At 42.5% G+C, this 22,213-nt stretch overlaps 1 protein-coding gene across 1 annotated transcript in view; it reads right to left on the bottom strand.

Moving 5' to 3' along the window:
- The window catches only part of BRF1 (BRF1 general transcription factor IIIB subunit), a 192,053-nt gene that overhangs the window by 9,519 nt on the left and 160,321 nt on the right, over positions 1 to 22,213 (bottom strand). Inside the window, exon 16 of the mRNA XM_083734186.1 lies at positions 1,090 to 1,141. Within this exon, the coding sequence (XP_083590312.1) occupies positions 1,090 to 1,141 (52 nt within the window). The remainder of the gene's footprint in view (positions 1 to 1,089; positions 1,142 to 22,213) is intronic.

Below are 22,213 nucleotides of genomic sequence, written 5' to 3'. Positions count from 1 at the left end.
GAGGAAGCCTGGTGTAGCTGGTTTCCAGTTATCCCATCCTGCCAGCTGAAAGGCAGAGATTCTCAAGAACAGCCCCAAATAATCCTAACAGCAATAGGTCAAGAGGATAAGAGCTTTTCCCTTTCATGTTACCTCTGCTCTTACTTTGCAAGACAATTATGCAACCCCAGATCTCCTGTACTCCGCTGCAGGGAATTTAGGTATCAAAAGAAACAGACAAGGCAGTAACAGTGGTAGAAGAAACGCCATCCCCATTTATATTAATTGTTATGCCAGGAGTTTCCATCTGCCTTGAATGTTTTCACAGAGGAATGGCTGAATTTAAAAGAGCTACAATTGAACCATTATTTTAAAAAACTGCACAACCCTAATTAAAACGTGACCTTCTTCTAATTATCATGTCCATTTCCTGAATGTCTCCGTTCTAAAAATGTGCAGGTTTTTCTAATGAGGGTGCATACAAAGCAGAAAAAAATTAAAATTATTTCCCTTGACATGAGCGCAAGCTGTTTTTGCAGGGGGTGGAGGATGGAATCACGTGTTCTTAATCATTTTAAATGTGAAGCTGTCAAAGTCCTATTTTAGCAGAACTTCCTGAATTGGTTTCTGAACTGAACCAAAGTTTGGCTTTTAAATTCACACAAAGGATGTGTGTGCTTTCTTGCCCCACTTCAGAAACAGCACAAACATGTCAAGCCGTCAAATCTAGCTAGCAAAAGTTTAGAAAGGTGCAAGAGTTCAGAGATTTATGCCTAGGGGTTGCGTAAAAGCGTATTGCACACATTTTGCAAACTACCAGTATGCACTGGTTTGGTATTTTAGTTCAGCCAGTAGTGACAGTGTGTGTTGGGGGAGAATAGAAGAGGCACCTTGTTTTATTCTGGGACGATTTTTTGGCTGAGGTCCTACTCAGTTCAGAATCATATAGCTAGAAAGAACCAGAGGTCACCCAGTATCCCATTCTGCCTCACAGTACGAAAGAAGCAGAGAACAGCTGGATGGAAGAAAAGGGCTTGCAGAGCAAATGTAAAGACTCAGATGACTCTCCAGATACTGGGATTTTTAGAAGGTTCAAACAAAACACTGTACCTCTTCTGTTGCAGGCTTTTTTGCTAGCTGCGTCGAAATCAAGGGTCTTAACCTGAACGGAAGAAGAATTCAAAATGTTAGACCCTGTGTGTGAAACAGAAAGGAAAAGGTTGAACAAGTCTATCTAGAAAATGTTAAAGAACCAGTTGAACTGGCACCCTTCCTGCTGCAAAATGAAAAACAAAGATCCCACAGAAAAGCGTCTGACGAGAATTAGGAGAAAGATCAGCCAGTAACAGCTCAGTTAACAAACCACCGCCTAATAATAAATTCACATCAGGTCACTCTGCACCAACAATAAAAACTTTACAGGATCAGGGCCATCCCGCATGATTCTCTATATATTTGAGTTTTTGGTGACCCATTTTGGGCTCTTAATCTTCTCCTAAGCTGCTTGAGATTTTGTTGTAGTAAGTCAAATAAATAAACAAGAAAGACCTGGCAGAGTTGCAAGAAAGTTCACCTGAGAGCAACGTTAAGATTCCTGAAGCCCTGGAGAGTAATACTCCGAGGGCAGCTTGCTATGGAAACAAGGAGTGGCATTATACAGAAGCAACAGCAATCCATTTCTGGCGTAATACCGAGGACCCAGAGGAGGTTCAATTTGCTACCTATGTTCTGAACTGGCCCAATAAGTAGTTGCAAAGGCACACTTTGAAGCATATCGCCTACTCCTTTGGATGCTTTAAAATGTGTTTCAAAAACACTTTATCTCATTTAAAATTGAATTTATTTTAATTTTTGCAAAGCATTTGTCTTCAGGCTGCAAATATGTGAAGGGCTGATTGTGCAGAAGGTTATTACAGCAGTATTTTCTATGTATATAATTACAGTAAGCTACCCTAAGACTACAAGGAAGGGAACAAAATGCATTAAAAATAATCATTTAAAAAGTCAGAGGAATCTGTTTTATCCAGTTCTCTCTGTTCTTCAGATTCACGGTGTCTTAGTGTACACCGATGAACAGCATCCAAAATGTTACGGCCGCTCAAACAAACAATGGCAATGCATTTCCCTCCCTTGGGCTGTGGGTGTTTTGCTTTTAAAACTCCAAATTCTGTTATCTGAATAAATGTGGTCTGCTTAGCTTGCGTAATTTAAATGGTTTCCAAGTAAATATGCACAGGATTTTCAAAATGTTTGGAAGGTTTTTGGAAATGTGCGAGGGTTAACCCAGGTCACGGAAGGCAAAAGAATGGAAATGTTGGTTAGATGGAATGTGCAGGGCACCTTCCCACTAAGCTATGAGAAGCAGTAGCAACAACATGGCATAGTTGATTCCTAGCAACATTTAAAAACGTGAACCCATCAGTCGGACAGGGACAAAACCGCTGGAAAACAATACCCAGAAGGATGATCCACTGTGATTATCCCGTAAACCGCCCTGAGATCTTGTGATGAAGGGTGGTTTATAAATCTAATAAAGAATAAATAAAATAAAATAAATACTGCTCTGAGATCTAATTCCCTTCTAAAGTCATATTCCCTGCAAAGACCCTGATAAAAACTGTACACCAGAGCCACCAAAGCAGTCTGGCCCACTTCCTCTATTGATATTTCAAGAAAAGACGATACTGTTAAAACTTGCCCCCTTGATACAAAGCTGAGGTAACTAACGTAAGTCTGCCCCCCCCCCCCCGTCAAAACTCAGTTAACAAATCCTTCTCCATGGCCTTGAAGCAAATACCTCCCCACTGTTAAACAGTTCCCCATTAGGGCTATTCATGCTACCCCTTAAGCAAGCTCCAGTTTCAACTGGGCTCTAGACCCCGGTTTAAGGGGCGCCCTACCCTATCAGGGAAGCGGGTGGCGCTGTGGTCTAAACCACTGAGCCTCTTGGGCTTGCCGATCGGAAGGTTGGTGGTTCAAATCCATATGACGGGGTGAGCTCCCGCTGCTCTGTCCCAGCTCCTGCCAACCTAGCAGTTCCAAAGCACGCCAGTGCAAGTAGATAAATAGGTACCGTTGCGGTGGGAAGGTAAATGGCGTTTCTGTGCGCTTTGGTTCCCATCATGGTGTTCCCTTGTGCCAAAAGCAGTTTAGTCATGCTGGGCACATGGCCCGGAAAGCTGTCTGTGGACAAAGGCCGGCTCCCTCGGCCCGAAAAGCGAGATGAGTGCCGCAACCCCATAGTCGCCTTTGACTGGACTTAACTGTCCAGGGGTCCTTTACCTTTTCCCCACCAGGGAGGGGCTTCTCTTCCACACCCATCCTCTGTTAAGCATCGTAAGTGGGGTGCCAATTTGCTTAACTGCAGTTCGCACAGGACCTTAGGGAGCAAAGTTACGGCCTACCAAGAGGTAAGTGCAGCACAGACAGCTAGGGGGTGATTTTAATGGATAATCACTTAGTTGCATCTTCACATCATTAAGCATCAGTGCAGAAGACATTAAAGGTCTTCTTTTAAAAAAAAGAGAGAGAGAGAAGAATGGGGGTGATTATACTGATTAGCCACTGCAACCGGAATGTGCTGGCATCATAGGAGAAACCACACTTCCCAACGATACCCTGAAGACATCCTCGCCTCCCAATTAGGAACAAGCTGTTGAAGAAGTCCCCAGGGAAACCAGAATCTGTTGACATTTGTTTTACAGACGAGGAGGGTTCATATGCACCCTGAAAGTAGTTAGGCTCCGCTGCAGTACAGAGAATATTCCACTTTCCTTTTAAGTAAAATGGTGCAATAATTGACATTCCCTTCCCCTCCAACCCAACTACCGAAATTTATAAGCAACTGTGGTGTGAGCAGATTACTGACCTTCACAAATAACTGGTTAGATCCATTTTTAAATTTCCACCCAAGGATGTTGTTCACCCCCTCATGGGGAATCTTGTAATAGCTTGCAAGTCAATAAAAAGATAAACTACAGTGCAAAAAGGATAAAATATTAAGAGAAACCTAAGAAAAGCTTAAACAAATCCAAGAACACACATAGCAACAGCCAGTAATAAAGCATTTTAATAGAAAATTAAGAGAGAGCCAACCACCTTCTCTGCTTGCACAACCTGCAATCGTTTCCTGACTTCTCAATGAACTGGAATGTAAAAAGTCCAGCAACCTGTTTTCCCTAGGTGGTGATGGGAAACCCAAAATGAAGATAGCCCTTTCCTGCTCATTTTCGCTTCTTCAGCTGGCAGCTGGATGGAGTAACAGTCTGATGCAGTTTAAGGTTGCTTTCTGCTTTCCCAGCAACTGTATTTAGTGGCATGCAGCCTCTGTTCCCAAGACTATAGTCATCAGCAGCCACATCCTCAATGAATTTATCCAACCTTCTTTTCAAGTGGTCCAGTTTGGTGGCAATCACTACATCTCAAGGTAGCAAATTCCACAGTTTACCTACGCGCTATGTGAATTTGTTCTCCTTTTGTCTCTCCAGAATCTCCAGTGTTCACTTGGAGGACTCTGGAGTCCAGTATCTCTAGCATCTAGATCTCCCTATCCATTATCTGCAAAGCGTTGCATCGTTTTATAAATCTGCCATGCCCCTGCTTGTCTTCGCTCCCCCTCCAAAACGGTACTTATCTCCAGATGATGAAGGGTTTCATAATGGAGAAGCTGGGATTGGTGGCTGGTTGCAAGAAGGCAGTCTGAGTTCTGTGGAGCACAGCCCCATTTGTCCTTATGGACCCACAGCCTTCCGCTGCCTCCAGCCTCTTGATTCTTCTCATTTTCCCTTTGTCCCGCCTGGCCAAACTGACTTCCCTCTGAAGGCTCTTCCACAGAGTGGGGATCACAACAGAAAAACCCTGCTCACTGCAGCCTCCCAAGGCCGCAGCAACAGAAGCACAACCTCTGTGGCAGATTTCAGAGTGTGCAGGGTGGAGAATGCCACATAACCTACGGGGCCGCCTCTCCTGGTATGCCCCGCGGAGGACCTTAAGGTCCACAAATGACAACATTTTGAAGATCCCAAGTCACAAGGTGGTTAGGTTGGTCTCAACTTGGGCCAGGGCCTTTTCAGTACTGGCCCCAACTTGGTGGAACGCTCTGTCACAAGAGACCAGGGCCCTGCGGGACTTGACATCTTTCCACAGGGCCTGCAAGACAGAGCTGTTCTGCCTGGCTTTTGGTTTGGACTCAGTCTGACCCTTACGTTTCCCTCTCCTTATGGTTTTGACTTTTAAAATGAGGCTGCATTTTAAATTGCATTTTAACCTGTATTTTAAATTTCTTTTTCTTTTTCTTTTTTTCTTTTCCTTATTATGTTTTTACTGAAATTTTATTGGTGCTAGCCGCTCTGAGCCTAGCTCTGGCCGGGGGAGGGAGGGCTATAAATAAAAATTATTATTATTATTATTATTATTATTATTATTATTATTATTATTACATCAGGAGTCCTGGGCAGCAAACCTGGAGCACCAACAATAATTTCACCAATTTATTTCCCTCTAAGGCATTACACACAATAGTGCTTCTCCTCTCCCTACCCCTCCCTCCCTCTCTCTCTTTTTTAAGAGGGGGAAAATAGTTTATGCCTTTTGGCCGATCACATTCTCCATAGGGAGCAATTCTCCCTTTTACTGTACATGATGTACAGAAAAGTTTTCACAGTGCTGGGTATTCTTGCTGGCGCTTTTTTTTTTTTAAAAAAAAAAATACTGCATATGCCCTGACCTCCTTACAAGAAAGCAGCCTTCTGCCATCCCAGCCATATGGAATCGTAAATGGCTGGCTGCCATGGCTACAAATATTGGCTCCTTCTGCTGTCTCGTTTAACCAGTGAGGGCTCAGTTACTGAGAGATATGCCATCATTGGGGGGAAAGAAAAAAACAGCTGTTTTCTAGGCTGAGTTGGAAGCAGACACTGCTCTTCAAGCTCAAAGAACCCCTGAAAAGAAGAGCCCAAGTCTTTTATTCCAACTTTTCAACAGACGGGTCTTGCCGCAGTTGGCACAAACTACATATGTTTCTTTGATTATTCAGATTTATTATTATTATTATTATTATTATTATTATGGGGAAGGGCAAAGAGGAGCCTAATAAAATTGGGTAGATTCAGAACAGACAAAAGGGGAGCAAGTTTATGGAATTTGCTGCTGCAAAATGTGGTAATGGACACTAGCCTAGGTGGCTTTGAAAAGAGAATATACAAGTCCATGAAGGATAGGTCAATCCAATGGCTAACAGCTATGACATTAATAATATATAATAAAAATTTATTATTTCTACCCTGTCCATCTGGCTGGGTTTCTCCAGCCACTCTATATATTAAAAATACGACAAAACATCAAATGTTAAAAACTTCCCTAAACAGGTGACAAGTGGGAAGTGCAGCATGGAGTGGTCCTGTGCTGTGTTCCAGACAACTCACCTCTTCCAGGATACTCTATTACAGTGGTTCTCCCAACTCCCCTTCTGAACCACTTGTAAACTGCTGAGGTTCTTGGTGAACTACTTAAATGGTTTTTCTTCCTGTTGCAGTAATTCTAATGTGCAGTGCTATTCTATTTTTACAGTCATGCTGTGGACCACTTAAGTGACAGTCATCTGCGGACCACAGTTTGGGAACCTCTTGCTCTATTCCAGTTCTCTTCCCCTCAATCCCGATGATGAGGGATATTTTAGAAGCCCCGTGTTCCTAAGCAGTTGGTGGAGATCAGCATGGGAGAGCATTCCTGCCTTCATGTCCTGCTTGTGGGCATCTCAAACGCATCTAGCTTGCTGTCCATTCTGGTAAGGAGAAAGCTAGACCAGCTGGACCTTTGTTCTGGTCCAACAGCCTTCTTCTTGCGAAGGGTCTTTATTCCAGAGGAGATGCCTTGCAAAATTTACTGTTGCTGTATGCTATATTTTATTGCACTTTCCCCCGCATCGGAGTTCTTGCACGACGCGCCACTGTCTTGTACTAAATTGAAATACTTCTGGTTATTATTCATGGCTAATGAGCACAGTCCTAAGCACTGGAAGCCCCACAGCTCAATTAGACCTAAATCCTAGTCAGTGTCCTTACAATTTATGCATGCACATCCACCCACACTGGGCCCACACTGGGGGAGGGGGTGTATCAACAGTGCTCCAGAAGAAATGATGTGAGTTGATAAAATAACCAATTGCCAAAAATAATGGCCCAGAAAATAGGAAAATCAACAAGTTTTTTGTTGTTGTTTTTAAAGTTGATTAACCAACTACCTGTTGTCTAGCAGAATTAACTCACATTGGGATAACACCAAAATCACAGGTGAAATGCTGAATGTAGTGAACAATAACTTGCTAATGAAATGCAAAAGGCTGCATTGTGATTTCCAATTGCAATAAAACAATGGAACCAAAACAGCTTCAAAATGGAGGTGAGCACATCCCTAAGTCACAGTCCCACTTTTGAAAATTTGCCCCATACCAAATTAATCAATCTACAACTGTTGATCAGTCTACATTTAAACTGCTTAGAGCTTTGAAATGAGTCGGTTTAAATAAAAAAACCATCCCCACCCCAAAGCAATAAATTGGTTGAACCAGCTTGAAAGCTATCTAACTAGCACCCCGTCCAATGAACTATTTAACAGTGAGAGCTGACAAAGCTGACATTCTCCTGACAAAATGTGATTGGGACGAAATTTGTCACTGTGTCTGCTCACCGCTGAATCTGCTTAGCTCATGTTCTGTCTTCAATTGAGCTGTAGAAGATAACATCTAAGTTTGTCCTCTAGCTTAACAACTTAAAAGAAGATTCGATATAATAGATTCTGACAGGGCTGAAGCGCACATAAATTGAATTGCCAAAGTGAACAAACACGGAGGGTAAGAAACAGCAACAGGCAGGCTGCGGTAAACAGCTGCTTTTATTTGCTTTCATTCTATAAGTGAAAATTAGACCATGCAGACACCCTGGGAGCGACCATGATATGAAAGTTAAATTAAGATGCTCCATTTTGCAATAGAGCAAAAGGGGATGGAGCAAGGGAGAATCGTGTTAGCCACCCTGATCCCCTTGGATGTGAATGAAGGGAAAGAGAAAAAAAATCTTTTGAAATTTCATTCTGCTACCCAGGGTGGGAAGCCCATCTGTTCAAACAAGCTCAAATGAGACTGGGGGACCACATTCCCTTGTGGGGAAGCTCCCAGTCTACATGCCAGTGATGGTGGAGCAATGGATGCAATTCTCACCCTTGTGGATGTTACATTGCAGCCATTGGAAAAGGCAGAGGTTACTCTACATATGTCGTGGATTGGTTGGAGGCACCAACCTGGGGACTCTCCAAGGAAAGAAGGCTCCAAGCCCAGGGATTGGTAGTGGGACAACAATGAGTGGTCAGAGGGAGAAGAGGGAAAAGACTGGGAGATGTCATAAGCGGAAGAGATAACAGGGCTCAGTGGGCTGGAAGTGTCTGTGGCAGACAGATGTCCAGAATAAGAGGCAGAAGCTGAAGTAGGAAAGGAGGGAGGCTAAGGGGCAGAGATGGGTCAGGTTGGTGAAGAAGCACAGGGGGTCTCCTGCTGTAACAAGCTCCCCTCCCCTCTGGTCTCCCAGAACCAGGAGAGGCATGAAGTGGGCGAAGCAAAGGCACAGACACCAGTGTAGTCTCAGATTGTTGGGGAAAACCCTGGAGAGGAGGAGACCTAGGCAGCTGTGGGATGGCAGATACCTTCAGTCTCTGCAATTGCCTCACAGGGCCAAGATCTACAGAAGAAGAATTGCTGTGCTCATTGGGCATGGTGCTCCTGAGCCAATCCTGTTTCTTCTAATGAAGAGTTAGCTTCACTTACTCTGGGTGATTTATTGCTGGTTCGCTCCTGACAACATGCATATCTTCATCCAGGCCAGGAAAATACATTATTGCAGTTGAAGGACACATTCCAAACAGGCAAAAACAGCTGCAGAGCATGTAGAACTGGGTTGGTGAAGGGCAAGCCCTGGAGAAGGAAAATGGTCTAGACTCTGGGGAGGTTCCCAGGGGCCAGACTGAGAGGCCTGGAGGGCTGCATTTAGCCCCAGGCCTGGGGTTCAAAGCTAGCTATGTGGCAAATATGTGTAAGATGGAAAAGGGAGGGATTTTTTTAGAGCCAGCTTTTTTTAAAACAAAGGGAGGGCATGGAAAGGTAAGGGAGTGGCATGTGAGTATTAATAACCCTCCACCCCAGAAAGAAGATCGTTGCATGTTATTAATCACAAGCAGGAACTCAAGAACTGTGTGGAGTGAATTATTGATCAAAGAGAGGATTGGTAAACATCGGAGTACGGAGGAAAATTTTATGACGCAGTTTTAAATGGCGTCTCGTTAAAACAGGCTTGTCTAAGAAAGATGGGGGGGGGGAGGACCAGGATCATCGGAATGTGAATAGTGATCGGAATGTGATCTAAACCTGGCAGAGCCCTCTGTGATATACTTGGCAAGCCTGGGAAAATTAAAAGGACAGACCGAGGATAAATTCTTTACTGAAGTGTGGAATGGCGTCTGTCCCTATGTGATATGATTTTTGGAGAGTATAAAACCCACACAGAGGATGTTTGTTTCCAACCCGCTTGTGAAGATTATCAGAGATCGCAAAGAAAGGAATAAATGATAACAAGAAGAAGATGAAGAAAGTAATAAAGAGACTACCTGGATAGAACTGGCTAATTAAAACAGCAATATAAGTGATGCCTGGACCCCTGTTCGGAGCTTGAAGTATGGGTACCCCCAACAAAATTTAAAAATCTGGCTGTATAATTTGGAACTAATGTGATTTGGAAATTATGCGATCTGATTGGCCTGTTAATAAAAATTATTTTAAAAAAGGAAAGTTAAGGGAGTGGCATAGCAACAGTTCAGCTCCCCACACATATTCCTCTTTCTCTACTAACCAGACACACACACACACACCCATCTCCACCCTGCTTTATGCTTGATGAGGTCAGGCCAAGACTTAAACAAAACAGTTCTGCTGCCATCACATCTAGTTTGAGCATGAATGGGGATGCAATCCCCAGCATGAGAAATCTCTTAGGCATCAAAATAAAGCCAGGCACCTTTGCCATCTACCAAAAGTCTTTCTAATCCCCCTAAAAGAAGAGAAGCATATTCTGGTAATTCCTTATTCCTAGCTCTAGGTTCTCCAATTTGTGTTTTTCTAAGAGTCAGAGAGAGGGAGGGAGAGATCTTAATCTTGAATAGTGCAAAGCACTGTTATACTATGTGAACCCCTTATTCCACCTGTTCATTTAACAGCATAATGGCAGCTAGGAAGAATTGGATTTTCCAATGAAAAAGTGTTTTCTGTCAAGCATTCTTATAATGGAGTTCTATATTCTCTTGCTTCTCAACGGGAGACCTGCAAATCAGAGCCAGCTCACCCAAGCGCTAAACCACTCGCCTCTTTCCTATTCCCCTGACCCTGCACCATACTTTGCTGCTCATGATGGCAGCTACGGACCAGTCCCATCTTTTCTTCCAATACCATACATGCATGCATGTGGATGGGCAACACTGCCAAGCAACAAGGAGGCCAGTGCAAGCAACACCCACTGGGTGCAGCAGGTACACCAAGCAGGTCATAGGCTCCAGAGCAACACTGCAATGCAACATTTTCTCTGGGGAACATTCTTAGGTACCCCTTTCTAAGGCTTACGGAAATAGCCTATCACTACAATCTGTGTTACCAGCACAATTTAAGTCTTGGCTATAAGTGGGGCCATTGAGACATAAAAGGCTGGCACAGATCAATGCTTGGTTAAGAGAAGGTTTGGCATGGGCCATGGAATCACACACTCCTTCCACAGCTGCCTTCTGCCCATCTTAATCATGACTGGAGGTCTGCTCTCAATCTCTTAGTTGTGTTTCTTATGCCAGCACTGACGCTAAGAAGGTATGCTGAAGCTCCAGCAAATGGTTACAGGTTGTCCTTCTCCAATATGGTGGCCTCCATATTTGGACTACAGCTCCAGATGCGCTGGTTGAGAATGACCAGAACACCTGCAGAGCTTTCTTCTGGGTAAGATTGTCTTCCATGAACACGGTCTTAATAGTGAGTCTGTGAGTGACTGTGGAGGCTAATTCTGGATCCACACGTCCTTCCACAGTGGGGACATAGGTTTCTGGGTGGGAGTTGATCAGGGTGAGGGTTTGCAAAACGTGCCTTCCTCTTAGAACGTTTCTCCCTTTCGTCCTCAGTTATAGCGTCTTCAAAGTCCATGACACCTTTGGTAAAGGCTGTTCTTCAGTTGGAGCACTTGCAGGCCAGTGTTTCCCAGTTGTCAGTGTTTATACTACATTTTTTTAGATTTGCCTTGAGACAGTCTTTAAACCTCTTTTGTTGACCACCAGCATTATGCTTTCCATTTTCAAGTTCGGAATAGAGTAGTTGCTTTGGAAGACAATAATTAGGCATTCGCACAACATAACCAGTTCAACAAAGTTGATGTTGAAGAATCATTGCTTCAACATTGGGGATCTTTGCTTCTTCCAATACACTGGCATTAGTTTGCCTGTCTTCCCAAGTGATGTGTAAAAACTTTTGGAGACACCGTTGATGGAATCTTTCAAGAAGTTGGAGATGCTGTTCATAAGTGATCCATGTTTCACAAGCATACAGTAAGGTTGGTAGTGCAGTAGTTTTGTAAACAAGCATTTTGGTTTCCCTGCGAACGTCCCGGTCCTCAAACACTCTGCAGAGCACCAGGTTTGTGAAGGCTTGTATACGTAATGAAATAGCCCAACTGTAAAACTGTGTGGAGAATTCAATCATTTAAAACTGTATGTAACGAGATACTAAATTTCTAAAAATCAAGGAACAAATTGTGCTCCCTGAATTATGTTAAGGCTTATAGCAGAGCAATCTTAAGTGCAAGATTAACCACATTAGTGCTTTTAACCTCCTGACAAAGTTAACCAATATTTGTGTTTTTTAAAAAATAAAACAAAACCCAGGCCTCACAAAAAGAATATAACGAGGGAAAAGACGAAAAGGAAAAACATACACTAACCATTCATTTCCAGGAATATTCTACAGGGATTGTAATTATCCAAAGGTGATGCAAGATTCATTGCAAGCACTTCCTCTCTTGAAAGCACTTCGATGGCATAGCCATAATCCCCCCCAACTCTATCAGATAACATTAAAAACCTCTTGCTGGCAAACACACAAAAACACAGAACAGGGGAGTGGGTAGTTTTTAAACAGTAACTGTGAAGTAAAAGAAATGGTTGAAAAAGATATTTCTACCTGCATGTGGCATGCAGCACATTAAAAGAAAAATACCCGCAACCATCTGGAAATCAACAGAACTTGGACTTTGTTTTGAGATTATCTTTCACTCGTACCTAATTATAAGACACAATTCATTCCTTCTTGTTTGCAATTTATAGCATCCGATTAAGGCAAATCTCTTATTTAAAAAGCAAACATTTCTCTAAAATTCCTGGCTAAAGCCATCTAATCAGATAGCTTCAAAGTGCCGCCCTGGAAAGATTGCCCACCTTCCTCCACAGAGGGTTGGAGAGGAAGAAAAAGCACATACACCCGCTTTAACACATACAGTACTGTTCTATGAAAGATACACAGAATCAAAGGAAATGTCAACAAATATTTTTAAAGTATGTTGTCCCTGAAGTATACAGTCACCGAAAAGCATAATGAATCCTAACTCCTTTCCCAAATCAAGTCTCTGGGAAATAATCAGGCTTTGTCACAATCAGAACGAGAGAGTTATCAGCAGGAAAACTCTGAAGTTATCTTCAAATATCTGAAGGGTGTCACATGGAAGATGGAGCGAGCTCGTTTTCTGCTGCTCCAGAGGGACCCGAACCATTGGACTGAAATTACAAGAAAGGACATTCTAACTAAACATTAGGAAGAACTTTCTGATGGGAAGAGCTGCTCAACAGCGGAACGAAATTCCTCAGAGGGAGATGGACTCCTCTTCACTGGAAGGTTCTAAGCAGTTGCATGGGCACCTGTCATGGATTTTATACCTGCAATTTCTGCATTGCAGGGGATTAGACTAGGCCAGGCATGTCCAACAGGTCAATTGTGATCTACCAGTCAGTCGCGGGACGCTCATGGTCGATCTCCCCAAAAAAGAAAAAAAAAGCTCAACAACGTTGGTCAATCCAAGGGGTAGATCACTACCAATTTTTTTAGTGGGAGTAGATTGCAGTCTCTTGGAAGTTGGACATGCCTAAACTAGACTAAAAAGCAGAGACATCACCTTGCCAACAAAGATCCGTATAGTTAAAGCCATGGTTTTCCCAGTAGTGATGTATGGAAGTGAGAGCTGGACCATAAAGAAAGCTGATCACCGAAGAATTGATGCTTTTGAATTATGTGCTGGAGGAGACTCTTCAGAGGCCCATGGACTGCAAGAAGATCAAACCTCTCCATTCTGAAGGAAATCAGCCCTGAGTGCTCACTGGAAGGACAGATCCTGAAGCTGAGGCTCTAATACTTTGGCCACCTCATGAGAAGAGAAGACTCCCTGGAAAAGAAAGATGGAGAAAGATGGAGGGCACAAGGAGAAGGGGACGACAGAGGACGAGATGGTTGGGCAGTGTTCTCGTAGCTACGAACATGAGTTTGACCAGACTGCGGGAGGCAGTGGAAGACAGGAGTGCCTGGCGTGCTCTGGTCCATGGGGTCTCGAAGAGTCGGACACGACTAAACGACTAAACAACAAGACTAGGTGAACCTTGGGGGTTCCTTCCAACTCTACAGTTCTTTTAAAAAAAAAGCCTTTAAGAAGCACCTTAAGAAGTCCTCAAAGGCACCACTGTGCCTACGAGCACCATGTTATCAACTCCTGCATTACAGTTTTATAAGTACGCATAATAATGATAATAATACAGGGAAGTTCTTAAATGCTTGATGTATTATTGCATTTCTAATGCTTTGCTGGGAGCCGCCCAGGGTGGCTGGGGCAATCCAGTCCGATGGGTGGCATATAAATTATTATTATTAATATTATAAAGATGCCCTTGGACTTTAGAAGAAACACAACAACAAATAAATGTTACTCAACCCTCTCCTTAAAAGCTTGCTGAAGTTTCATGAAGCTGGTTTCATGCTGAGTCACTAACGCATTCAAATGGTCTACAAACAACAATTATCTGCAATTAGCACACAGACTGGAGACTCAGTCCTGGAATAGCATAGTACTTTCAAGGTAGATTGGGCCATCCAGTATAATTGGATTTATCTGCTCCGTGGTGCCAGGATACACTTAAATGAAGAAAGAAAGAAAAAACTCTGCCAACATACAACAGAGCTGGCTCCAGAAAACTGACTGCTCAAGCATATGCAGAATGTGACCCTGGTATCTTTACTGGAGTACCAGGGGCTTATTTTGGGGACAGCATGTTTTATCACTGGTCCTCCCTTCTCCCCACACACAAGACAATGCCTGGATTACTTGTGCGATTGGAACCAGCCTATCCAACACAGGTTTATCCACTCATTTCTGCACAAAGTTCACTCTACACCTCAATGTAAGGTGGCCTTTGTGTCTTGACTAATTTGTCTTTCAATCTGGTGCAAATTCATCAGCTATCAAGCTTATTTACTCCTTCTAGGGATGCGGGTGGCGCTGTGGTCTAAACCACTGAGCCTCTTGGACTTGCTGTCTCATAGGGCTGGGAGGTGAAATCCACTTCAAATTGTGAAGCATCCAGTTTGAGCCCAGCAATTCCTCAATACGTTACTGGATGTAGCTACGTGCCCAATTCTACTTTGACCCATACCCTGATCTGGAGTCATGCTAACAGCACAATTCTATGCTTGCTTGGAAATAAGTGCCGCTAAGTTTAATAGGCCCTACTCCCAAGTAAATGGATACAGGATTGCAGTCGTAAGAGATGTGAAAGATGCTGTTTTTAATATCTAACACTTTTCATATCTATTTCACTGGGAAATATGGTGTCAACGTAGGAAATGACTATCTCTACTTTGAAATACACTGCCAAGTAGGCTAAGGCATTATTAGGCCAGCGCCGAGGGCCTTCTGGCGGTTCCCTCACTGCAAGAAGCCAAGTTGCAGGGAACCAGGCAGAGGGCCTTCTCGGTAGTGGCACCCGCCCTGTGGAACGCCCTCTCACCAGATGTCAAAGGGAAAAAACCATTATCAGACTTTTAGGAGACATCTGAAGGCAGCCCTGTTTAGGGAAGCTTTTAATATATGAAGGACTATTGTATTTTAATATTTTGTTGGAAGCTGCCCAGAGTGGCTGGGGAAACCCAGCCAGATGGGCGAGCTATAAATAACAACAACAACAATTAACGGTGTATCATAAGTTTTGCCAGAGACATACAGAGTATTTTGGGTTCTCCTCCTCAGGAGTTGCATATTAAAACAAAAACAAAATAAATGCTGGGGGTGGGATAATTACACTGGTACCTCGGGTTACAGACGCTTCAGATTACAGATGCTTCAGGTTACAGGCTCCGCTAACCCAGAAATAGTACATCAAGTTAAGAACTTTGCTTCAGGATGAGAACAGAAGTGGTGCGGCAGCAGCAGGAGGCCCCATTAGCTAAAGTGGTGCTTCAGGTTAAGAACAGTTTCAGGTTAAGAACGGACCTCCGGAACAAATTAAGTTCTTAACCCGAGGTATCACTGTATGCCAAACTAAAGTTTAGCACATATCTCTTATTCATCATAACTCACAGTGTCTTGTTTGTGTGAGAAACAGAATGATTAAGTACAGTTGAAAATGAATGAGGCATGAGGGAGAGCCTATCGGGGTGGATTGATTTAAATCAGCCAGAAAAAAAACCATTTTAAATCAAGTTTTCCATTGCAACCTCTTCATATATTTCCTAAACAGTGCAAATTTGATCATTAAATCATGTTTATCTGCAACTAAACCAAGTATGATTTACATTGTTGTTTCCTTCTTAACCAGGGCTTGCATCTCATTGCGTCAATGCATATATTTTGCCACAGAATCCTAGAATTGTAGAGTTGGAAGCGACCACAAGGATCATCTAGTCCAACCCCCTGCCTGCAATGCGGGAATCTTTTGCCCAATGTGCGGCTTGAACCCACGACCCTGAGATTATTTTCTCCTAGAAAAGGAAATGGCTTTAAAATATTAATAGATCAGCCATGGAAGTTTGTGAGGTTATGAATGGGAATTCTGGAATCTCACAAAAACTTAGTAAGAAGGTCCATGGAGGACAGGTAGAAACAAAGTCTGTGACTTAATGGCAACCTACAGCAGATTATTTTCTTGAGATGAAAATAAAATGCTTATTTTTGGCAGGTAGAGTGTAATCATATTTGAGAAATGATCAAGCCTTCTTTAATTCAATGCATCTGGTGGAGGCATTGATTTAATTTAGAGATTAACTGTAGGCCCAACATGCTTAAATTAAATTTATTTAAAACTGGCCTAGTTGCAGTATTTGCAATTTATTTATTTTTTAATCTAATTTATTTATTTTTTTAAGTTTTGTTTTTTTTAAAGTCAAATTCAATTTGCCCACAATCCTTATAAAAAAAATATCACTGTAGCTGAGATGGGGGGGGGGAACCTCTCACTTTGTGAACTCTTAGATACGGTGTATATTAATAACCTTAAGGGTGTGGAAACAAGATATTTCATTGATCTTCACACCACTAAAATTCTGCATCCAGCTTTGCTCTCTCCTCGCTGCCATCAGCATTTAGTGTTCATTTATAGCTGGGGATAAGCGAGATGATTCTAAAAACAAAAGTAGGATAGGCAATCCGTCTTTAACCTGATCACAACCAAACCTTGCTTTCAGCAGAAGAATTCAACTTGCCAGAAAAAATGGTTCCCTGGATGGGAGGCCTTCAGAACATATCTTAAACAAAATTATACCATGTTAAAATCTGTAGCAGCTTCTGGGTGATCCCAGTGGTTTTTATTAATTGCTTCTATAAATATAAACATTTATAAATTGTGAAAATATTAACAAAAAGAATAGTATTTTGATATGGCAATAAATTTATGTAAAAGGAATTAAGGAATAAATGGGAAGTCGGGCATAAAAGATAATGAGATTTTTTTACTTTTATTGTAACATGAAATTGTAATCATACATTTTTGTCATAATTTTTATCCTAATAACAGATTGTGTAAATTTCTTTTTTTTCCCCTCCCCTCTTAAGTTGTATCCCCTTTTCAGTATTGTTCCCTTTTTTTGTATGTAATAAGCACGGAAATAAAGAAAAAAATAGCTCCCTGGAACATGGAGATGTAGAATCAGAAAACATTTCAGCCAGGTTTGTAAATAAAGCCTTATTTTTCTATATGAATTATGATAGGTGTTTTTTAAAAAAACAACCTCCACCCAAACTTTAGCTGTACAGTAAATGTATTAAATTAAAATTCATTGGGCTTGTTTGAATATTTTTTTTTGGGGGGGGGGGGAGGAATGCTAGTTTATAGAATTATGGAATTGTATACACCTTTAGGGAAAAGGCAAAAACGTTCCTTTTTGACCAGGCCTTTGGTTGATTTAATTGACCCTTTTAAAATGCGGGGGTTTTTTGAGAGCGGGGTTATTGGGTTGTTGTTTTTATTTTGATTATATATTTTGTGGTTTTATATTTTGATTTTGTTCTGTGGACCTCCCTGAGGAGGTATAATAATAATAATAATAATAATAATAATAATAATAATAATAATAATAATAGTTGGAAGGGACCCTAAGGGTTATCTAATCCAGTCCCCTGCAATGCAGGAATCTCAGCTAAAGCATCCTTGACTGACAGACAAATACCATTCACTGAGGTAGGAAAGATACCGAATGACTTCTTGTGAATTTAGCAAAGTAAGGGGGTCTCTGTGCTGTTACATGGTTTGCTTTTTTTAGGCTTAGTTTCACTGTAAGTTCGTACACAACACTACACCTGATCATGGCTTAGTGTGAATATGCAGGCTCTGACAAAGGAGATTGCAGTTGCTTTGCTACTGCGATAAGTTACACTATAGTTTGGGCTTAGTGTGTCATCCAAAACTGAGCTTGTGATTTGCCTCCTAGGGAGTGGTATAACTTGTGGAGAGGGGAGGATGTGTGGATGTCTTGAGGGTCAGATAGACAGACATGTTGGACAACATATGGGGCCCCAGACCTGAGGTTCACACCTCTGCCACATGTTCACATGTCTCTGCTAAGCTGTGGTTAGGCTTTGTGAACCAGGTCTAGGATCTTCACCATGATTAAGGGGGAACAACCGTGGTTAGCACTAACCATGGTTAAGCATCATGTCTGCCACAGTTTGTTTATTTTCTAAGCCTTGTTTCTTCTTGAGTAGTGTCAACAGCTTGACAAAAAGTTTGTCTAAGTTGTGAGGAAGCCTTTTAGAGACCTTGATATAAGCTGTAACAAAAATGCTAAATGCCTCAAGAAAAACCTTCCGATTCCTTTTGAATCTCATAGTACTTATGCTAACTTCTGAGTTGTTGTTTTCCCCTCAAATATGCACCCGGCAAAAGCCAGCAAGATTCCCAGGGCGGTTAAGCTGCTTCGACATATTGAGCTATACTGTAAGATCAATAAAGATACCCTGCCGCATTTTTTATTCTGAACATGCAGCCAAGGAACACTCAAGTAAAACAAAAACTGCGCCGAAGACAATAAAGAAAGCTAATATTCCCAGATGATGGTACTTACTTCAAAAAGAGAGGGAGGCAAACAGCCTAATTGGGAGGCCACTTTTGTACATGCTTTCAATACACCCATCCCTGTTCAGACCAGAAGGATTCCTGTTGCACATAAATAGATGATTAAGCCAGGGCTGGAGTCCCAACTTCAAAGGTTGCTATTAATACATTTGACAATTTGCCTTTATAGAGAACACGAACCAAACAAAGCGCCAACAACTGCAGCACCATTAAGGTCCCTTGGAATATGCCGCATTCTACTGAGCAAAGAAAATGTATTGATAGATTCGGCTTCTTACTAAACTTAGTGCAACATTTGCAATTAGGTAAGCAGCTTCCTACAAAGCTTTGAAAGACTTAAAAAAAAAAGTCAGTTAATGGGGTGTTTCAGTTGTATAGCAACTTGTACACACAGCGAGTTTTGCACCAGTCGTGCTCCCTTGTCCAGCCAAACGGAGTTGGGCGTCAGGCCCCCCAGCCTCCATACTTCGATGCCAAAATACGAACTATTTTTTTTGTTTACAATATTTCATAGAATCGTAGGGCTGGAAGGGACCCTGAGGGTCATCTAGTCCAACCCCTAAAATGCAGGAATCCTGCCCACAGCCATCCTGCTCAAACCTTCTGGTTAAGAGCCAGGTGCACTGACCCATTGTGCCACAGGCTCACATTATATACAGGCTCACATTAAAATAACATCAAAGCAATGCAATAAAATAAAATACGAAACAACAATTCACTGTAGAATTAAGAACAATCCAAGCAATGTACCACGTGTGGGGGACCAGCAGCCAGCTCCACTCTCATCCTCCCTCTTCTTGAGAGATGAAGATCACAGGATGAAAGAGGCAGCTGGTGTGAATTATCTGTTCAGCTCCTGAATGTTTCTTCCTTGGCACAAGACAAATGGTTTGAAGTCCACTCTTAACCACGGGATCTTCATCTCTCAGGGACTGGGCAGATATTTGAACACCACCGTCGTGGTGAGATTACACCAACTAGTATCTAAGGTACTACTGCCCTTTTGGAGATTTCATATTTTAGTGCTCTCCTTAATTTTTATCCAGACACCTGAAAGCTTACTTCAACCAAAACAGACCACCCCTTACATTGAAAAGTTTCTTGATTTTTTTGCAAGATCAGCACTGCAGCATCAGATTGTGGCCCAGGCAGATCCAACAGTAAGGCCAAGAGAATACCCAATTCCTTGAAGAGAATATTCCTGGAAATTTTAGATATTAACTCTTCCTATAAGTACATACTGGGTGCGTGTCATGATTTGTTCCAATCAGAATGGAGGAGGATGTTTATAGGTCCCTTATAGAGCGTTATAGCATATATTTATGTATTTCTCTAAATTCTACTCAAAATGCATGGGCTACAAATTGTTTGAGTCAATTTATAGTTCTCTCTTTGTTCTGGTTAGTTTAAAATTTACTTCTCCGCACAATATGTGTACACAGTCGTATGTCCTGAAACCTGAACTCTTTGCACAGTTATAAAACTGAACAAACATGGTGTTGTTGCTTTAAAACAACGAACTCCTCTGATGGTCACTTATTGCTTCAAGCTAAAATGACTCCAATGTCCCAACAATTACCAATAGCATATCCTAAAAAGCACTGATGGCCCTGGAGGGCAAAACCCCACCCTTCCCTTCCTCCACTGAAAAAGCTGCTCGCCAGCAACTTGCTATCCAACAGAGCAAGTTCTGCAACAGACTGATGCCGGGTAAAGTGATAATCCTATAAGATCATAGCCAAACAATACCGTGTCCACATCTGAGCCAGAAGTGCAGTGCTAATCTGAAAGCCTGATTCACCTAAAGGAAGATTTAACAAGTGCCATGGAGAGTTCATCCCTCTTTGGCCAGTGCCATCCCTAATAGCCCCGGACTGCTGTTTGAACTAGCAAGTATCAGCATGGAAGCCAGCAGAAATAAGGAGGAGAATAAAATAATTGTATAACAGGTAATTGTATAAAATAATTGTATAACAGGTGGGCCAGCCCAACTTGGGAATTGTGGTTGTCCTATCAAGCTAGCCCTCTGGTTTATGGCTGCTGTAGCTGAATGCCAGGTCGGCTCTGAGTAAGACCTCCCACATCCATGATCTGATTATGGGTGTGGAGGTTGATCTTGCCACTGAAACCTGGTTGGGTGTGCAAGGTGGAATTGGTCTCACCAAGCTGTGCCCACCAGGGTACTAGGTGCAGCATCAGGACAAGCTTGAGGGGTGGGGAGGGGGACCCAGACCGCCCCCCTGCAAACATCATTGGGGGCTCTTCTTCATGTGCCTCCTCCACGAGCGGTCTGGAGGGTATCAACAGGAAGAAGAAGAAGAAGAAGAAGAAGAAGAAGAAGAAGAAGAAGAAGAAGAAGAAGAGTAGTAGTAGTAGTTTGGATTTGATATCCCGCCTTTCACTCCCTTTAAGGAGTCTCAAAGCGGCTAACATTCTCCTTTCCCTTCCTCCCCCACAACAAACACTCTGTGAGGTGAGTGGGGCTGAGAGACTTCAGAGAAGTGTGACTAGCCCAAGGTCACCCAGCAGCTGCATGTGGAGGAGCAGGGAAGCGAACCCGGTTCACCAGATTACGAGACTACCGCTCTTAACCACTACACCACACTGGCTCTCCAGGAGAACAGGCCTTTTCTGCTGTAGCTCCCCACTTGTGGAATGCTCTCCCCAGGAAGGCTTGCCTGCTGCCTTCATTACATATTGTTAGGTGGCAGACAAAAATGGTTCTCTTTGCCAGTGGCCTTTTACACTGTGTGTTGGGCATATTGCTTTTGTCTGTTATTATGGTATGTATTTTTGTGTTTTTATATTGTAAACCGCCCTGTGATCTTCAAATGAAAGGCAGTATAGAAATTTAATTAAATCATCATCATCATGGGCAGTCTTTGGAAAACTCAGCTTGATAGTGAAAAATATTCCCTTAGACTTGAAAGCGAAAGTGTTCAAAACATGCATATTACCTTTGATGTCTTATGGAGCGGAGAACTGGACAATAACACAAGAGAGACATGAACAGCCTTAGAATAACATAACATGCCACAGAATGTGCAATGTTAGCAATATCAATGGAAGATGGAAAAAATAATTGGATACAACAGAGATCGAAAGTTACAGCTGTAGTGGGAAAGGCCACAGAGTCAAAATGGACATCTGCAGGACATGTGGCAAGCAGTGATTCAGGCCAATCATGGAATAAGGAGTGTGGGTATGGAGACTCTACAATTTCAAAAGACCAAGGGACGACCACCTACGTGATGGGTGGAGAATTTCATGCTAACAGCAGGGCTTATGTGACTGCAAAAAGCAAACAACAGAAAATGATGCAGAGAACTTGAAGAGGTGCGTATCCAAAGATGAACGTGAGTTGCTGCAGAAGGAGGCAGAAAAGGAGAATAAGGAGGAGAACCAGAAAATTCTGGGAAAGATCCGTACTTCACTGACAGAGCATCTGCCAGTGATTCAATACCCAACATCTGCAGGTAGGGATGGAATGTCCTGTCTGAAACCCTGGAGAGCCACTGTGAAGACAATACTGAGCTAGATGGAACAATGGTCTGGCTATGTA

Source organism: Podarcis gaigeae, assembly GCF_964106915.1.
Source record: "Podarcis gaigeae genome assembly, chromosome: 1".
Taxonomy (NCBI): Eukaryota; Metazoa; Chordata; class Lepidosauria; order Squamata; family Lacertidae; genus Podarcis; species Podarcis gaigeae.
The sequence above is the reverse complement of the archived record's forward strand: the minus strand, read 5'-3'. Positions and strand labels throughout refer to the sequence as shown.